This window comes from Pseudophryne corroboree, chromosome 1 (genome assembly GCF_028390025.1).
Source record: "Pseudophryne corroboree isolate aPseCor3 chromosome 1, aPseCor3.hap2, whole genome shotgun sequence".
NCBI classification, from domain to species: domain Eukaryota; kingdom Metazoa; phylum Chordata; class Amphibia; order Anura; family Myobatrachidae; genus Pseudophryne; species Pseudophryne corroboree.
Genome location: NC_086444.1, coordinates 294160298 through 294180601, shown reverse-complemented (window position 1 = coordinate 294180601; position 20304 = coordinate 294160298). Strand labels below are relative to the sequence as shown.

Sequence of the window (20304 nt, the reverse complement as noted above, 5' to 3'; positions counted from 1 at the left end):
GCAGAGGTAGGGGAAAAAGACTGCAACAAACAGCAGGTTCCCAGGAGCAAAAGTCCTCCCCCGCTTCTTCTTCCAAGTCCGCCGCATGACGGTGGGGCTCTACAGGCGGAGCCAGGTACGGTGGGGGGCCGCCTCAAGAATTTCAGCGATCAGTGGGCTCGCTCACAGGTGGATCCCTGGATCCTTCAAATAGTATCTCAGGGGTACAAACTGGAATTCGAGGCGTCTCCACCCCACCGGTTCCTAAAATCTGCCTTGCCGATTGCTCCCTCAGACAGGGAGGCGGTGCTAGCGGCAATTCACAAGCTGTATTCCCAGCAGGTGATAATCAAGGTACCCCTACTTCAACAAGGCCGGGGTTACTATTCCACACTATTTGTGGTACCGAAACCGGGCGGTTCGGTGAGACCCATTTTAAATTTGAAATCCTTGAACACATACATAAAAAAATTCAAGTTCAAGATGGAATCGCTCAGGGCGGTTATTGCGAGCCTGGACGAGGGGGATTACATGGTATCCCTGGACATCAAGGATGCTTACTTGCATGTCCCCATTTACCATCCTCACCAGGAGTACCTCAGATTTGTGGTACAGGATTGCCATTACCAATTCTAGACGCTGCCGTTTGGACTGTCCACGGCACCGAGGGTATTTACCAAGGTGATGGCGGAAATGATGATACTCCTTCGAAAAAAGGGAGTTTTAATTATCCCGTACTTGGACGATCTCCTAATAAAAGCGAGGTCCAAGGAACAGTTGTTGGTGGGAGTAGCACTATCTCAGGAGGTGCTGCACCAGCACGGCTGGATTCTGAATATCCCAAAGTCACAGCTGGTTCCGACGACACGACTACTGTTCCTGGGTATGATTCTGGATACAGTCCAGAAAAAAGTGTTTCTCCCGGAGGAGAAAGCCAGGGAGTTGTCATCTCTAGTCAGAGACCTCCTGAAACCAAAACAGGTATCAGTGCATCGCTGCACGCGGGTCCTGGGAAAGATGGTGGCTTCTTACGAAGCAATTCCCTTCGGCAGGTTCCATGCCAGAATCTTTCAGTGGGACCTGTTGGACCAGTGGTCCGGATCGCATCTTCAGATGCATCGCTTCATAACCCTGTCTCCAAGAACCAGGGTGTCGCTACTGTGGTGGCTGCAGAGTGCCCATCTTCTAGAGGGCCGCAGGTTCGGCATACAGGACTGGGTCCTGGTGACCACGGATGCCAGCCTTCGAGGCTGGGGGGCAGTCACACAGGGAAGAAACTTCCAAGGACTATGGTCGAGTCAGGAGACTTCCCTTCACATAAATATTCTGGAACTAAGGGCCATCTACAATGCCCTAAGTCAAGCAAAATCCCTGCTCCTACACCAGCCGGTGCTGATCCAGTCAGACAACATCACGGCAGTCGCCCATGTAAATCGACAGGGCGGCACAAGAAGCAGGATGGCGATGGCGGAAGCCACAAGAATTCTCCGATGGGCGGAGAATCATGTACTAGCACTGTCAGCAGTGTTCATTCCGGGAGTGGACAACTGGAAGCAGACTTCCTCAGCAGACACGACCTCCACCCGGGAGAGTGGGGACTTCATCCAGAAGTCTTCCAGATGCTGGTAAACCGTTGGGAAAAACCACAGGTAGACATGATGGCGTCCCGCCTCAACAAAAAGTTAAAAAGATATTGCGCCAGGTCAAGGGACCCTCAGGCGATAGCTGTGGACGCTCTAGTGACACCGTGGGTGTACCAGTCGGTTTATGTGTTCCCTCCTCTGCCTCTCATACCAAAGGTATTGAGAATAATAAGAAAGCGAGGAGTAAACACCATTCTCGTGGATCCGGATTGGCCAAGACGAGCGTGGTACCCGGAACTTCAAGAGATGCTCTCAGAGGACCCGTGGCCTCTACCGCTCAGACAGGACCTGCTACAACAGGGGCCCTGTCTGTTCCAAGACTTACCGCGGCTGCGTTTGACGGCATGGCGGTTGAACACCGGATCCTAAAGGAAAAGGGTATTCCGGAAGAAGTCATTCCTACGCTTATTAAGGCCAGGAAAGATGTTACGGCAAAGCATTATCACCGCATATGGCGGAAATATGTTGCATGGTGCGAGGCCAAAAAGGCCCCAATAGAGGAATTTCAACTAGGTCGATTTCTGCATTTCCTGCAAGCAGGAGTGAATATGGGCCTAAAACTAGGCTCCATTAAAGTACAGATCTCGGCTCTGTCGATTTTCTTTCAAAAAGAACTAGCTTCAGTACCTGAAGTTCAGACATTTGTGAAAGGAGTGCTGCATATTCAGCCCCCATTTGTGCCTCCTGTGGCACCTTGGGATCTCAACGTGATGTTGAGTTTCTTAAAATCACATTGGTTTGAGCCACTAAAAACCGTGGATCTGAAATATCTCACGTGGAAAGTGGTCATGTTATTGGCCTTGGCTTCAGCCAGGCGAGTGTCAGAATTGGCGGCTTTATCATGTAAAAGCCCTTATCTGATTTTCCATATGGATAGGGCAGAATTGAGGACTCGTCCCCAGTTTCTCCCTAAGGTGGTGTCAGCGTTTCACCTGAACCAGCCTATTGTGGTGCCTGCGGCTACTAAGGATTTGGAGGACTCCAAGTTGCTAGACGTTGTCAGGGCCCTGAAAATATATGTTTCCAGGACGGCTGGAGTCAGAAAATCTGACTCGCTGTTTATCCTGTATGCACCCAACAAGCTGGGTGCTCCTGCTTCTAAGCAGTCTATTGCTCGCTGGATTTGTAGTACAATTCAGCTTGCACATTCTGTGGCAAGCATGCCACAGCCAAAATCTGTAAATGCCCATTCCACAAGGAAGGTGGGCTCATCTTGGGCGGCTGCCCGAGGCGTCTCGGCTTTACAACTTTGCCGAGCAGCTACTTGGTCAGGGGCAAACACATTTGCAAAATTCTACAAATTTGATACCCTGGCTGAGGAGGACCTGGAGTTCTCTCATTCGGTGCTACAGAGTCATCCGCACTCTCCCGCCCGTTTGGGAGCTTTGGTATAATCCCCATGGTCCTTACGGAGTTCCCAGCATCCACTAGGACGTTAGAGAAAATAAGAATTTACTCACCGGTAATTCTATTTCTCGTAGTTCGTAGTGGATGCTGGGCGCCCATCCCAAGTGCGGATTGTCTGCAATACTTGTAAATAGTTATTGTTAACTAAAGGGTTATTGTTGAGCCATCTGTTGAGAGGCTCAGTTGTTTTTCATACTGTCAAACTGGATATAGTATCACGAGTTGTACGGTGTGATTGGTGTGGCTGGTAAGAGTCTTACCCGGGATTCTAAATCCTTCCTTATTATGTCTGCTCGTCCGGGCACGGTGTCCTAACTGAGGCTTGGAGGAAGGTCATAGTGGGAGGAGCCAGTGCACACCAGGTAGTCCAAAATCTTTCTAGAGTGCCCAGCCTCCTTCGGAGCCCGCTATTCCCCATGGCCCTTACGGAGTTCCCAGCATCCACTACGGACTACGAGAAATAGAATTACCGGTGAGTAAATTCTTATTTTTACACATAACTTTAGAAAAATTATTTTGATGAATGTGCTCGTTGGTGAGTACTGACGTTTGGAATTTCGAATTTGTTACATCGTTTATAGCATGGGTTTTATACCCCGGCCCTCCCAGCTGCTGTAGAAGTACACATCCCAGCATGCCCTGCCTCAGTTTTAGCATGCCTTAATAGCAAAACTGTGACAGGACATGCTGGAATGTGTAGTTCCACAGCAGCTGGAGGGCCAAGGTTGAAGACCATAGTTTATAGTATTAACACAAGTATTTTGTGTTTTTCCCACAAATAGTATCTAGGTGTAATTGAGTAACGCTTCCAAGTTATTGATAGTAGAATACTAGATTCTTGGAAGAAGATCCAAGCAGATGTAAATGTAGGTCGAAAGGCCACTTTAATAAAATGTGTACATACATAGAATATACACGGGACTGTTCTGAGAATAACAGCATACTTTAGATGTTTTACTAAGCAGCAAAAAGAGAAGTTTAACAGAAGACATGGGGGTATATTTACTAAAATCCGTATTTCTGCAGATGTCAGCCGAGATCAATCTCTGCTGACATCAGCAGTATGTGATTGCAATATTTTGAGAAAAAACACGATAATTTACAAAACTACCATGTTTTTCCAATTCGAGTTCACCGATGTCGATGTAACTCGTATTGCTGACAGTGTTTTACGGGAGAGAATAGTAAAACACTGCCGGATTTAACACAATGAAGCCCGGCCGGATCAGTGCAGGGCTGCATTGTGTACAGTATGTGCAATAGGCACAAGTAAAAAAAAAATAAATTGTTTGTGGGTCCCCCCTCCTAAGTATAACCAGCCCCGGGCTTTTTGAGCTGGTCCTGGTTGTTAAAATACCAGGGGGAAAATTTAGTAGGGTTCCCCAGTATTTATTCAACCAGCACCGACCGGGCTATTGGACCGGTCCTGGTTCAAAAAATACGGGGAACAAAAGATGTATTTTTAAAACCAGCACCGGGCTTTACTAGCCAGGGAGATAATACCACAGCCGGGGTACACATTTATGTAGGTCCCTGTGGCCATGGCATTACCACCCCAATTAGTCACCCCTGTCCAGGGTTTCCTGGGGTAGTGGGGACCCCAAAAATATCAAGGTGTGCCCCCCCCCCCCCTCCAGGCACCTGTTAACGGGTCTGCTGGTACCTGTAGTTTCACAACAAAGGAAATACCCAAATAAGAACACAAGACACTGTGACAATAACATTTTAATAAAACACACTTACACACTCGTATATACTTACCTACATCCTACGCCGCCATTCACGTCCACTTGTCCATGTAGAATCCAGTCGGGTACCTGTTAAAATAAAAAATATAGACTTACAAAAATCTTGTGTAGCTCTGTCCTCTTCTTTCCCTGGAGGCTTCCATGGGTTAAAAAAAAAATAAACTGTCCATGGATGGGGGCACAGCCTCGGGCTTCACCCCTGGCCCTTTGGTGCCTTATGGGGTCGGTGGGGGTGGGAAATGCCACAGCCGCAGGGACCTACATAAATGTGTCCCCCGCTTTGGCATTATCGCCCTAGCTAGTGGAGCCCGGTGCTGGTTTTAAAAATAAAAATCTTTTGTCCCCCGTATTTTTGGAACCAGGACCGGCCCAAGAGCCCGGTGCTGGTTTTATAAATACTGGGGAACCCTATGCAATTTTTCCGCAGTATTTTAACAACCAGGACCGGCTCAAAGGACCTGGTGCTGGTTATGCTTAGGAGGGGGGACCCCCGCGCAATTCTTTTTAAAAATGTTAACACTTTTAGACACTTTTACACAGAGAAGCATGCACAGATCTCACTGATCCATGCATGACTATCAAAACACGGCAGCAAAAAGGTCTATTTGAAAGCTGCATTTCTGTACGAATTCTATGCTTTCCCGGCAGTGTTTGGCTATTGTCGGCAGTGATTGAGACTACAAATTCTTAGTAAATTCCCCTGTTGTATAAAATAACAGCCGTGTTTGATCGATGGTCTATTGATTCGTATTTTTATGGACGTCAGTGTATCTCAATACGAATAGCACCAACACTGCCGATATTTGTGTTTAGTAAGTTCCCGAGATGAGACCCGAGAAACTAGAATGGATTCGGGAGCTTAGTAAATTTCCACCATGGTTACTTGTAGCGAGACACTTCTGTACAGGCCAGTTCCTGCATTTTATGTAGTTTTCTTGCTTCTTAGCTTGTTATAGTATCAGGTTCTGTTTTCCTCTTTAAACTGCCTGAAAACTTTGGAACACTGGAAAAAGTTACTTGACCTTGGCATTTTTTTGCTGCCGTTTTCAGTAATAAATTAAAATCCAGAAACAGGCTGCCAATGGCGCAAGTCAAACGTTCAACAACAGCTGCAGATTGTCTGTTGTCAAAACTGTGTCTTTATGCCAAACATGTTCTAAAGATCTTGTCACGGAGTTCTCTCCTAGAAAACCCACGAAAGTCAGTTATTCAGCAAAATTGTGAAACAAATGTATCAATATGATTCTTTAGTCATGTATTTAGTTTTTTCTCTCCAGGAACTGAAATATGATGTTGGAGGTGGAGAGAAGTTTGACTCCCTGACCGATCTGGTTGAACACTATAAGAAGAACCCAATGGTAGAGACGCTAGGGACCGTTCTACAGCTCAAACAGGTACAAAAAGAAAGCATTGAGAAGCAGTCATAACCAGTAGTGTATATGTAACGGATCCCGACCGCCGGGATATTAACTACATCCAAATTTAACCCATCATTTGTTTTTTGTTTACAGCCTCTAAATACAACACGTATAAATGCAGCAGAAATTGAGAGTCGAGTAAAGGAGCTGAGTAAACCTGCTGAAACTGCTGATAAATTTAAGCAGGGATTTTGGGAAGAATTTGAGGTATGTATGTAGCCACATTGCACGTTTTGCGCTATTACAGTAGGCTGATTCCACCAACACCTCCATAGGCTGCAAGAAAAGTCTGCCTTCTGCAGTTAACGCGTGGAAGCCGCCAAGACCTGCTCCACGGCCTTCCGTACATAATTGAATCTGCAGCTTGTTGAAGCTCTCTGATTATGGCCAGGCTAGTATCACTGATTAAGTAGCTGAAACACTGAACTCTCCCAGCAGTTACATAACAAGCACTTGCTTAACAGTTATTATAATATTGCGTAAAGATAGCACATCTACTTACACATATAACATTTGCCCCACTTGTGTATTGTTTTTTTCTTCGTAATGGCAAAGCTACAGTAAGCAAGGTGAAATATCGTTTGAACATATGTTTTCATGGTTTACTTTTTTTGGCCCTGAAATGTTCTGTAACAAATGATGTAGACATAATTTCTCATCAAGTCATAAATGCTGACTGTCGACAGTAGTTTGGCAATAGCTAACCTTTATTCTGCTACTTCATGTGCGTTGCAAATTAGTGATGGAAATTAATGAGAAACAAGTATTTTCCTGTCCATTACCCGCAAAAAGATGTATGTTTTTAGTTGTAAATTGTATGAAAATCACTTCAGATTGTTGGGATAGTCACAATTTGTTTCTCCCCTTTTACTCTTTCCTCCCTTTGTGGCATTGCAGTAGTCTATTCAAGAAAGCACTGCACTGCCTGTGCTATAAAGGCTATTACTGCAGTGTCTGATACAGGCTGTAGTGCTGCATAAAGAGATCCTGTGACTAGTACTCAGTGGTCAGGCCTATGTTTTGTACACAATTATTCACTACAACCCGACAGCCTGGCCATCAGACCAATTTACTATTAATTCCTATTCATTGTACTTTCCATTAATGGTAAATTTGGAATGTGAAGCATTGTGACTTGCTAATTCCATGTGGCAAAAAGTTGGTGTTTAGGAAAGGAAATAAAGCTCTGACTATTATTAGATTAGTATACATACCATACAAACACTGTAATAATTGATTGATATATAGATAAATATAAAGATACAGTGTATCCGTAAAGTATTCACAGCGCTTCACTTTTTCCACATTTTGTTATGTTACATCCTTATTCCAAACTGGAATAAATTCATTTTTTCCCCCCTCAAAATTATACACACAATACCCCATAATGACAACGTGAAAAAGGTTTTTTTGAGATTTTTTGCAAATTTATTAAAAATAAACTGAGAAATCACATGTACATAAGTATTCAAAGCCTTTGCTCAATACTTTGTTGATGCACCTTTGGCAGCAATTACAGCCTCAAGTCTTTTTGAATATGATGCCACAAGCTTGGCACACCTATCTTTGTGCAGCTTCGCCCATTCCTCTCTGCAGCACCTCTCAAACTTCATCAGGTTGGATGGGAAGCATCGCTGCACAGCCATTTTCAGATCTCTCCAGAGATGTTCAATCGGATTCAAGTCTGGGCCACTCAAGGACATTCACGGAGTTGTCCTGAAGTCACTCCTTTGATATCTTAGCTGTGTGCTTAGGATTGTTGTCCTGCTGAAACATGAACCGTCGCCCCAGTCTGAGGTCAAGAGCGCTCTGGAGCAGGTTTTCATCCAGGTTGTCTCTGTACATTGCTGCATTCATCCTTTCCTCTATCCTGACTAGTCTCCCAGTTCCTGCCGCTGAAAAACCTCCCCACAGCATGATGCTGCCACCACCATGCTTCACTGTAGGGATGGTATTGGCCTGGTGATGAGCGGTGCCTGGTTTCCTCCAAACATGACGCTTGACATTCACGCCAAAGAGTTCAATCTTTGTCTCATCAGACCAGAGAATTTTGTTTCTTATGGTCTGAGAGTCCTTTAGGTGGGCTGCTATGCACTTTTTACTAAGGAGTGGCTTCTGTATGGCCACTCTACCATACAGGCCTGATTGATGGATTGCTGCAGAGATGGTTGTCCTTCTGGAAGGTACTCTTCTCTCCACATAAGAATGTTGTAGCTCTGAAAGAGTGACCATCGGGTTCTTGGTCACCTCCTTGACCAGGGCCCTTCTTCCACGATCGCTCAGTTTAGACAGCCGGCCAGCTCTTGGAAGAGTCCTGGTGGTTCCGAACTTCTTCCATTTACGGATGATGGAGTTCACTGTGCTTATTGTGACCTTCAACATAGCAGATATTTTTCTGTACCCTTCCCCAGATTTGTGCCTCGAGACAATCCTGCCTCGGTGGTCTACAGACAATTCCTTTGACTTCATGCTTGGCTTATGCGAAGACATGCACTGTCAAGTGTGGGACCTTATATAGACAGGTGTGTGCCTTCCCAAATCATGTCCAATCAACTGACTTTACCACAGGTTGACTCCAATTAAGCTGTAGGGACATCTCAAGGATGATCAGTGGAAACAGGATGCACATGAGCTCAATTTTGAGCTTCATGGCAAAGGCTGTGAATACTTATATACATGTGATTTTCTTAGTTTTTTTACTTTTAATAAATTTGCAAAAATCGTTGTGATTATGGGGTATTATGTGTATTTTGAGGAAAAAAATGAATTTATTCCATTTTGAAATAAGGCTGTAACATAACAAAATGTGGAAAAATTTAAGTGCTGTGAATACTTTCTGGATGCACTATATATATATATATATATATATATATATATATATATACATACATACATACATACATACATACATACATACATACATACATACATACATACATACATACACAGCTCAAAAAAATAAAGGGAACACTAAAATAACACATACTAGATCTGAGTGAATGAAATATTCTTATTAAATACTTTGTTCTTTACATAGTTGAATGTGCTGACAACAAAATCACGCACAAATTATCAATGGAAATCAAATTTATTAACCCATGGAGGTCTGGATTTGGAGTCACACTCAAAATTAAAGTGGAAAAACACACTACAGGCTGATCCAACTTTGATGTAATGTCCTTAAAACAAGTAGTGTGGCTCAGTAGTGTGTGTGGTCTCCACGTGCCTGTATGACCTCTCTACAACGCCTGGGCATGCTCCTGATGAGGTGGCGGATGGTCTCCTGAGGGATCTCCTCCCAGACCTGGATTAAAGCATCCGCCAACTCCTGGACAGTTTGTGGTGCAACGTGGCATTGGTGGATGGAGCGAGACATGATGTCTCAGATGTGCTCAATTGGATTCAGGTCTGGGGAACAGGCGGGCCAGTCCATGGCATCAATGCCTTCGTCTTGCAGGAACTGCTGACACACTCCAGCCACATGAGGTCTAGCATTGTCTTGCATTAGGAGGAACCCAGGGCCAACCGCACCAGCATATGGTCTCACAAGGGGTCTGAGGATCTCTTCTCGGTACCTAATGGCAGTCAGGCTACCTCTGGCGAGCATATGGAGGGCTGTGCGGCCCCCCAAAGAAATGCCACCCCACACCATTACTGACCCACTGCCAAACCGGTCATGCTGGAGGATGTTGCAGGCAGCAGAACGTTCTCCTTGGCGTCTCCAGACTCTGTCACGTCTGTCACATGTGCTCAGTGAGAACCTGCTTTCATCTGTGAAAAGCACATGGCGCTAGTGGCGAATTTGCCAATCTTGGTGTTCTCTGGGAAATGCCAAACGTCCTGCACGGTGTTGGGCTGTAAGCACAACCCCCACCTGTGGACGTCGGGCCTCATACCACCCTCATGGAGTCTGTTTCTGATCGTTTGAGTAGACACATGCACGTTTGTGGCTTGCTGGAGGTCATTTTGCAGGGCTCTGGCAGTGCTCCTCCTGTTCCTCCTTGCACAAAGGCGGTCCTGCTGCTGGGTTGTTGATCTCCTATGGCCTCCTCCACGTCTCCTGATGTACTGGCCTTTCTCCTGGTAGCGCCTCAATGCTCTGGACACTACGCTGACAGACACAGCAAACCTTCTTGCCACAGCTCGCATTGATGTGCCATCCTGGATGAGCTGCACTACCTGAGCCACTTGTGTGGGTTGTAGGGAGGTCATACAGGCACGTGGAGGCCACACACACACTACTGAGCCTCATTTTGACTTGTTTTAAGGACATTACATCAAAGTTGGATCAGCCTGTAGTGTGTTTTTCCACTTTAATTTTGAGTGTGACTCCAAATCCAGACCTCCATGTGTTAATAAATTTGATTTCCTTTGATAATATTTGTGTGATTTTGATGTCAGCACATTCAACTATGTAAAGAACAAAGTATTTAATAAGAATTTCTCTGACGTCCTAGTGGATGCTGGGAACTCCGTAAGAACCATGGGGAATAGCGGCTCCGCAGGAGACTGGGCACAAAAGTAAAAGCTTTTAGGTCACCTGGTGTGCACTGGCTCCTCCCCCTATGACCCTCCTCCAAGCCTCAGTTAGATTTTTGTGCCCGGCCGAGAAGGGTGCATGCTAGGTAGCTCTCCAGAGCTGCTTAGAGTAAAAGTTTTAAATAGGTTTTTTATTTTCAGTGAGACCTGCTGGCAACAGGCTCACTGCATCGTGGGACTAAGGGGAGAAGAAGCGAACTCACCTGACTGCAGAGTGGATTGGGCTTCTTGGCTACTGGACATTAGCTCCAGAGGGACGATCACAGGTTCAGCCTGGATGGGTCCCGGAGCCGCGCCGCCGGCCCCCTTACAGAGCCAGAAGAGCGAAGAGGTCCGGAAAAATCGGCGGCAGAAGACGTTCCTGTCTTCAATAAGGTAGCGCACAGCACTGCAGCTGTGCGCCATTGCTCTCAGCACACTTCACACTCCGGTCACTGAGGGTGCAGGGCGCTGGGGGGGAGCGCCCTGAGACGCAATAAAACATGTTTAAACCTTATATGGCTAAAGAAATACATCACATATAGCTCCTGGGCTATATGGATGCATTTCACCCCTGCCAGTTTTCCTAAAAAAAGCGGGAGAAAAGGCCGCCGTGAAGGGGGCGGAGCCTATCTCCTCAGCACACAAGCGCCATTTTCCCTCACAGTTCCGCTGGAAGGAAGGCTCCCTGACTCTCCCCTGCAGTCCTGCTACAGAATCAGGGTAAAACAAGAGAGGGGGGGCACTAATTTGCAGAAAATACATATACAGCAGCTATAGAAGGGAGAAACACTTATATAAGGTTATCCCTGCATATATATAGCGCTCTGGTGTGTGCTGGCAAACTCTCCCTCTGTCTCCCCAAAGGGCTCGTGGGGTCCTGTCCTCTATCAGAGCATTCCCTGTGTGTGTGCTGTGTGTCGGTACGATTGTGTCGACATGTATGAGGAGGAAAATGATGTGGAGGCGGAGCAATTGCCTGTAATAGTGATGTCACCCCCTAGGGAGTCGACACCTGACTGGATGGTCGTATGGAAGGAATTACGTGACAGTGTCAGCACTTTGCAAAAAACTGTTGACGACATGAGACAGCCGGCAAATCAGTTAGTGCCTGTCCAGGCGTCTCAAACACCGTCAGGGGCTCTAAAGCGCCCGTTACCTCAGATGGTCGACACAGACCCAGACACGGATACTGACTCCAGTGTCGACGGTGACGAGACAAACGTAATGTCCAGTAGGGCCACACGTTACATGATCACGGCAATGAAGGAGGCTTTGAACATTTCTGATACTACAAGTACCACAGAAAAGGGTATTATGTGGGGTGTGAAAAAACTACCCATAGTTTTTCCTGAATCAGATGAATTAAATGAGGTGTGTGACAAAGCGTGGGTTTCCCCCGATAAAAAACGGCTGATTTCTAATAAATTATTGGCATTATACCCTTTCCCGCCAGAGGTTAGGGCGCGTTGGGAAACACCCCCTAGGGTAGATAAGGCGCTCACACGCTTATCAAAACAAGTGGCGTTACCGTCTCCTGATACGGCCGCCCTCAAGGAACCAGCTGATAGAAAGCTGGAAAATATCCTAAAAGGTATATACACACATACTGGTGTTATACTACGACCAGCAATCGCCTCAGCCTGGATGTGCAGTGCTGGAGTGGCTTGGTCGGATTCCCTGACTGAAAATATTGATACCCTAGATAGGGACAGTATATTATTGACTATAGAGCATTTAAAGGATGCATTACTATATATGCGAGATGCACAGAGGGATATTTGCACCCTGGCATCAAGAGTAAGTGCGTTGTCCATTTCTGCCAGAAGAAGTTTATGGACACGACAGTGGTCAGGTGATGCGGATTCAAAACGGCATATGGAAGTTTTGCCGTATAAAGGGGAGGAGTTATTTGGGGTCGGTCTATCAGACCTGGTGGCCACGGCGACGGCTGGGAAATCCACCTTTTTACCCCAGGTCACCTCTCAGCAGAAAAAGACACCGTCTTTTCAAACTCAGTCCTTTCATCCCCATAAGGGCAAGCGGGCAAAAGGTCACTCATTTCTGCCCCGGGGCAGAGGAAGGGGAAAAAGACGACTGCAGCAAGCAGCCTCTTCCCAGGATCAGAAGCCCTCCCCCGCTTCTGCCAAGTCTTCAGCATGACGCTGGGGCCTTACAAGCGGACTCAGGCACTGTGGGGGCCCGTCTCAAAAATTTCAACGCGCAGTGGGCTCACTCGCAAGTGGACCCCTGGATCCTGCAGGTAGTATCACAGGGGTACAAACTGGAATTCGAGACGTCTCCCCCTCGCCGGTTCCTGAAGTCTGCTCTACCAACGTCTCCCTCCGACAGGGAGGCAGTATTGGAAGCTATTCACAAGCTGTATTCCCAGCAGGTGATAATCAAGGTACCCCTCCTACAACAGGGAAAGGGGTATTATTCCACGCTGTTTGTGGTACCGAAGCCGGACGGCTCGGTGAGACCGATTTTAAATCTGAAATCATTGAACACTTACATAAAAAGGTTCAAATTCAAGATGGAATCACTCAGAGCAGTGATAGCGAACCTGGAAGAAGGGGACTATATGGTGTCTCTGGACATCAAAGATGCTTATCTCCATGTCCCAATCTACCCTTCTCACCAAGGGTACCTCAGGTTTGTGGTACAGAACTGTCATTATCAGTTTCAGACGCTGCCGTTTGGGTTGTCCACGGCACCACGGGTCTTTACCAAGGTAATGGCCGAAATGATGATTCTTCTTCGAAGAAAAGGCGTCTTAATTATCCCTTACTTGGACGATCTCCTGATAAGGGCAAGGTCCAGGGAACAGTTAGAGGTCGGAGTAGCACTATCTCAGGTGGTGCTACGTCAGCACGGGTGGATTCTAAATATTCCAAAATCGCAGCTGATTCCAACAACACGTCTGCTGTTCCTAGGGATGATTCTGGGCACAGTCCAGAAAAAGGTGTTTCTCCCGGAGGAGAAGGCCAGGGAGTTATCCGAGCTAGTCAGGAACCTCCTGAAACCAGGACAAGTGTCAGTGCATCAATGCACAAGGGTCCTGGGAAAGATGGTGGCTTCTTACGTAGCGATTCCATTCGGAAGATTCCATGCAAGAACGTTTCAGTGGGATCTGCTGGACAAATGGTCCGGATCGCATCTTCAGATGCATCAGCGGATAACCCTATCTCCAAGGACAAGGGTGTCTCTCCTGTGGTGGTTGCAGAGTGCTCATCTTCTAGAGGGCCGCAGATTCGGCATTCAGGACTGGATTCTGGTGACCACGGATGCCAGCCTGAGAGGCTGGGGAGCAGTCACACAGGGAAGAAACTTCCAGGGCTTGTGGTCAAGCATGGAAACGTCTCTTCACATAAATATCCTGGAACTAAGGGCAATTTACAATGCCCTAAGTCAAGCAAGGCCTCTGCTTCAGGGTCAGTCGGTTTTGATCCAATCGGACAACATCACGGCAGTCGCCCACGTAAACAGACAGGGCGGCACAAGAAGCAGGAGGGCAATGGCAGAAGCTGCAAGAATTCTTCGCTGGGCGGAAAATCATGTGACAGCACTGTCAGCGGTGTTCATTCCGGGAGTGGACAACTGGGAAGCAGACTTCCTCAGCAGACACGACCTCCACCCGGGGGAGTGGGGACTTCACCCAGAAGTCTTCCACGTGATTGTAAACCGTTGGGAAAAACCAAAGGTGGACATGATGGCGTCTCGTCTCAACAAGAAACTAGACAGATATTGCGCCAGGTCAAGGGACCCTCAGGCAATAGCGGTGGACGCTCTGGTAACACCGTGGGTGTACCAGTCAGTGTATGTGTTCCCTCCTCTGCCTCTCATACCCAAAGTACTGAGAATCATAAGAAGGAGAGGAGTAAGAACTATACTCGTGGCTCCGGATTGGCCAAGAAGGACTTGGTACCCGGAACTTCAAGAGATGCTCACGGAGGACCCGTGGCCTCTACCTCTCAGAAAGGACCTGCTCCAGCAGGGACCTTGTCTGTTCCAAGACTTACCGCGGCTGCGTTTGACGGCATGGAGGTTGAACGCTGGATCCTGAAGGAAAAAGGCATTCCAGATGAAGTCATCCCTACCCTGGTCAAGGCCAGAAAGGATGTAACCGCAAAACATTATCACCGCATTTGGCGGAAATATGTTGCGTGGTGTGAGGCCAAGAAGGCCCCTACAGAGGAATTTCAACTGGGTCGTTTCCTGCATTTCCTGCAAACAGGACTATCTATGGGCCTAAAATTAGGGTCCATTAAGGTTCAAATTTCGGCCCTGTCAATCTTCTTCCAAAAAGAACTGGCTTCAGTGCCTGAAGTTCAGACGTTTGTCAAAGGGGTACTGCATATACAGCCTCCTTTTGTGCCTCCAGTGGCACCTTGGGATCTCAATGTAGTGTTGAGTCTCCTAAAATCACATTGGTTTGAACCACTCACCACTGTGGAATTGAAATATCTCACATGGAAAGTGGTCATGCTGTTAGCCCTGGCTTCAGCCAGGCGTGTCTCTGAATTGGCGGCTTTATCATATAAAAGCCCTTACCTAATTTTTCATTTAGACAGGGCAGAACTGAGGACTCGCCCTCAATTTCTCCCTAAGGTGGTTTCAGCGTTTCACATGAACCAGCCTATTGTGGTACCTGCGGCTACTAGGGACTTGGAGGACTCCAAGTTGCTGGACGTAGTCAGGGCCCTGAAAATATGTTTCCAGGACGGCTGGAGTCAGAAAATCTGACTCGCTGTTTATCCTGTATGCACCCAACAAGCTGGGTGCTTCTGCTTCTAAGCAGACGATTGCTCGTTGGATTTGTAGTATAATTCAGCTTGCACATTCTGTGGCAGGCCTGCCACAGCCAAAATCTGTAAAAGCCCATTCCACAAGGAAAGTGGGCTCATCTTGGGCGGCTGCCCGAGGGGTCTCGGCTTTACAACTTTGCCGAGCAGCTACTTGGTCAGGGGCAAACACGTTTGCAAAATTTTACAAATTCGATACCCTGGCTGAGGGTGGAGTTCTCTCATTCGGTGCTGCAGAGTCATCCGCACTCTCCCGCCCGTTTGGGAGCTTTGGTATAATCCCCATGGTCCTTACGGAGTTCCCAGCATCCACTAGGACGTCAGAGAAAATAAGAATTTACTTACCGATAATTCTATTTCTCATAGTCCGTAGTGGATGCTGGGCGCCCATCCCAAGTGCGGATTGTCTGCAATACTTGTATATAGTTATTGTTACAAAAATCGGGTTGTTTATTGTTGTGAGCCATCTTTTCAGAGGCTCCTACGTTTATCATACTGTTAACTGGGTTCAGATCACAAGTTGTACGGTGTGATTGGTGTGGCTGGTATGAGTCTTACCCGGGATTCAAGATCCTTCCTTATTATGTACGCTCGTCCGGGCACAGTATCCTAACTGAGGCTTGGAGGAGGGTCATAGGGGGAGGAGCCAGTGCACACCAGGTGACCTAAAAGCTTTTACTTTTGTGCCCAGTCTCCTGCGGAGCCGCTATTCCCCATGGTCCTTACGGAGTTCCCAGCATCCACTACGGACTATGAGAAATAGAATTATCGGTAAGTAAATTCTTATTATTTCATTCATTCAGATCTAGGATGTGTTATTTTAGTGTTCCCTTTATTTTTTTGAGCAGTGTATATATGTATATATGTGTATATATGTGTGTGTGTGTGTGTGTGTGTGTGTGTGTGTGTGTGTATATATATATATATGTTATGAAGTGAAGATATATGATGTGACACAACAGACCTACACATCTCTTTCTTGGTCACACGCCCACACCCCACATCGGCATGTTGTCGGTTATTACTGCAACATATGATTGCTTTATAGTGATAAAGGCACCATTTGCAAATAGGTTGTATTGAAGCCCGTACTTCAAGAGATGTACTTGAAAAGAAAAATGTATTCAAGGAAAATACAGCATACTTGGACATCTAAAGACATGGTGTAGGGTCGACATGGCCCAATAGAGCAATACATAGAGAACCCAAATAGGGCAAAGAGACAAAAACATTGCAATACAGTGATTTGATGAGGAGGAAGCCATATTAGTAAATGAATGGAGAACACAATGACGAATACACATAGCAAGTGGTATTAAAACCGGGTGGACGGGATACCAGCTGTCCATATCTCTCCTGCCAGTATGCCGGCAGCGGGGCGAGCGCTAAGAGTCCCCTTGCAGGATCTTTTCCCACTCTATGGCTGCTGTCGACACCCACGAGGGGGAATAGCCCTGCTGCGCCGGGATTTGGGCTGGCGGCAGGGCCGTAACTACGTGTGTGCCAGGTGGGCCTTGCACACAGCGCAGTTGCCCTGAGGGCGCAACGGCCAGCGGCATGTAATGAGTCAAATTGACTCATTACATGCCGCCTCTGGAGCGGAGAGAGTAGCGCCGGGCCAGTGTTCGCCAATACGTGCTATGATATAACGAGTAATTGTAATTGCCGCTGGGTCCCTCAGGACGCGCTCTGACCAATCAGCAGCGCTGTCCTGTGCCGTCAATCAGTTCTGCTCTCCAACTGCAGAGGAAGGGGAGGAGACCATGGAGCATGTGATCTCCCTCCCTTCTCTTCCCTCTCCCTCCGCTCCGCACGGGACCCGGCCGGATTTACTTGGGGGCTGTGGCGCCAGCCGTCTATACTTATACAGGGACCGCGCTTGTCATAACATAAACTGAGGTAACCCCCGGCTCCTCGGGCACATGTCTTCTGGCGCGCTGCCGTTGCCGTGACAGCGTCCTAGCAGCCGCCGGGAGAGGAAGGAGCCCGGTCCTCATGGTGTAACTGCTCTCCTGGGCCTGGCGGATTACCTGATCAGCGGGGGCACCTGCTGTGTAGTAGATGATCGTCTTTCAGCGCTGCAGCTCATCTGGGCCGGAGACGAACTCACTAGCAAGTAAGTGACCCTGAGCCCTCTGCTCAATGAGGGGACGCTCCTGTCTGTCTGCTAAGACTGTTCCACTAGGGGGTGTGAGGGGACCAAAAGTCCCAGCATGACGTGTGAGGGGACCAAAAGTCCCAGCATGACGTGCTAGGGGGTGTGAGGGGACCAAAAGTCCCAGCATGATGTCCCAACAGGGGTGATTGGACCATAAGTCCCATTATATGCAGGCCTCATGATGATACAATAAATGTCAGCCTCTGGAACTTTTAGGTTCAGATGTGAAGTCATTGGTTGCCTACTAATGGGTATATGCCAATCTTCTCCCAATATAAGCCGTGTAACTCTTTTTTTTGTTTAATCTCTTATCAGCGTATTCCTACATGTGTATGTGTATAAGTGCTCTACCTGGTGTAGTGGCGCTAGTGTGCAGCGTAATTTGAATAATGGAGACTACTGTGCACTGTAGTATGAATTAATATTATTTTGTGGCCACTCCCCTTCCCCATGAAGCCACGCCCCTATATAGTTTTCGCGCGCCTACGACGCGCACTGCTCCTATCTTGCATATGGGTGGGGGGCACCAATGCCGTTTCTTGCACACAGCGCTAAAATGCCTAGTTACGGCACTGGTTGGCGGCATAGCCGGCTGTCGGGATTTCGGCATCTGTATCCTGACCGCTGGTATTCCAACAGCCGACAAATTGACTGCATCCCCTATCAAGTACTTCCATATTATACCATATGGTCAAACATACAGCCTTCCTGATAATTTCCCTAGTTAGTGGCGATAAGGTAGCCAAGTACGGAAGCCAGATTGAAAAAATATTTTGTGCTTTAGATTCAACATCTAAGGAGCACTCCACCCAGTCGGTTTGATAGGCAAGTTTCCGCAATATGATCGATTAAAGAAATGGGGTCCGACTGAATCCACTAGATAAGGTAGTCTGTTTAGCTGCTACTGTAATTCTAATCAGTAACAAGCGAACTCTGCAGGTCATTGGTAATGAAGGATTGCACCTCCATCCAGAAATAGACTACAATGCAGTCCCACATACATTGAATAATGTCTGCGTCAGGGGGAAGAGCATTTACAACAGAGTTATCAGAGATAGTGTTAAATAACGAAGGTCTGGGTGAAGGGGGGTGGGGTGTATAATAACTTCTATGTAATATTTTATAGTGCATTTCCACATAGGATAACGAAACCAGTTGCTTATTGAGGGTAAAACAAGGCTTAATGATTTATAATCCAAATCAGAAATTCTCCCTTTTTTTTTTTTTTTTTTTTTTTTTTTTTTTTAACATCTGTAAACACTTGGTTGTATATTGGTAGTGCTTATGTTGAGCATAGCAAATGGTTTATTGATCTCTTGGAGTGACTGGTTATATATTTGACTGTATCCCTCTTACTATGGAGTATGGCTTTGGAAAACATTGGCATAAAAATAACATTATCTTAAATTGGCATGCACTATCTAAAGCAGCCTGTACATTGAACAAACCTATCCATGTAAAATTAGGCCACATACAGAATACAGATTGAACAGATGCAGTCTTGGTTGAGTGATCGAGTCACTTGAGGCCCAGGTAGTGTGCTCACCTGATCGTTTCACACAGACAGATTACAGTTATTAGCCAACATGACGTTTGATCCCTGTCAGATGTTGAATTGGGGTTGCAGGTCATACTTTCCGCATACTACAATTTAGCTTGTTTCATTCTGGTTTCAATCTGCATGTGTGGGCTTAATACCTTTTTTATTTAAAGGAACTGGTAGATTCGCATGTTATATTGTGGTTGTATTTTGCTGTTATTCATTGTACTACATACTTTGATTGAAGATGGAAATGGTTATTGATTGTGGCTCTGCAGGGAACTATTCTATTTTCTGCCATCTATTCTAGAACATTTTCCTCCAATGTAAAGTACAGAAGCTGGAGGATCCTAAATTCTGTCCTGCTGTAGAATTAATCAGTCTATTAAAAATGGCATCTAGTATATTGCCAAGAGCACACCATGCACCGTTTCCCTATTCTGATTGCCTGGTCCCTTGACAAATACAATCTGAAGGTTATTCCATGCTGTGTGCAATCTTTCAGCATTTAATAGATGGAAGACACTAAAAATATCCTGTATGCAAACAGGTACTTGTCTGTTACTTTGTGGAGACCTCATACTGTCAGAAATTGTGCACTTGCATCACTACTTTTGTTGCTTGGTAACGCTAGAAAGTTTGTTTGGAGACCTTTTAAAAGTTATTTCTAGGTCTCTTAACATTATCCTTGCAGGATTGATAGCAGTGTTTTTGTTTTAATTAAATCTTGCACTCATCTCAAGTGTTTTCTATAACTTTCATAGTGTGGTACACCCAAGAACAAATTGAAAATGAATATTATAATGAATGCGGATCAAAAAAAATATATATATATTTTCAGTGATGTGAGTGGCCTTGAAACAAAATGCTGATGTTAATGAGGTGCTGCTGCTATTTTCACTTCATATCCATGTGTAAGGTGATACCATCCTCAAGAGGGATGTATATTTTAAGAACACGTTGAAAACAGACCTCATTGTGCTCTGACTGACAGGTAATTGCTCAGTCTGGAGAAGTAGCTGCAGCAGGTGGAGAGAAAGCGGAAAGCATCTGCTATAAATGACAAAGATAAATGTTTATTGTAAAAT

General features: G+C 46.3%; 1 protein-coding gene across 2 annotated transcripts in view; it reads left to right on the top strand.

Moving 5' to 3' along the window:
• Positions 1-20304, top strand: part of PTPN11 (protein tyrosine phosphatase non-receptor type 11) — a 209001-nt gene that overhangs the window by 88141 nt on the left and 100556 nt on the right. For both annotated transcript variants that reach the window (XM_063964356.1, XM_063964355.1), the window contains exons 5-6: positions 6055-6171; positions 6289-6402. In XM_063964356.1, the coding sequence (XP_063820426.1) occupies positions 6055-6171; positions 6289-6402 (231 nt within the window). The remainder of the gene's footprint in view (positions 1-6054; positions 6172-6288; positions 6403-20304) is intronic.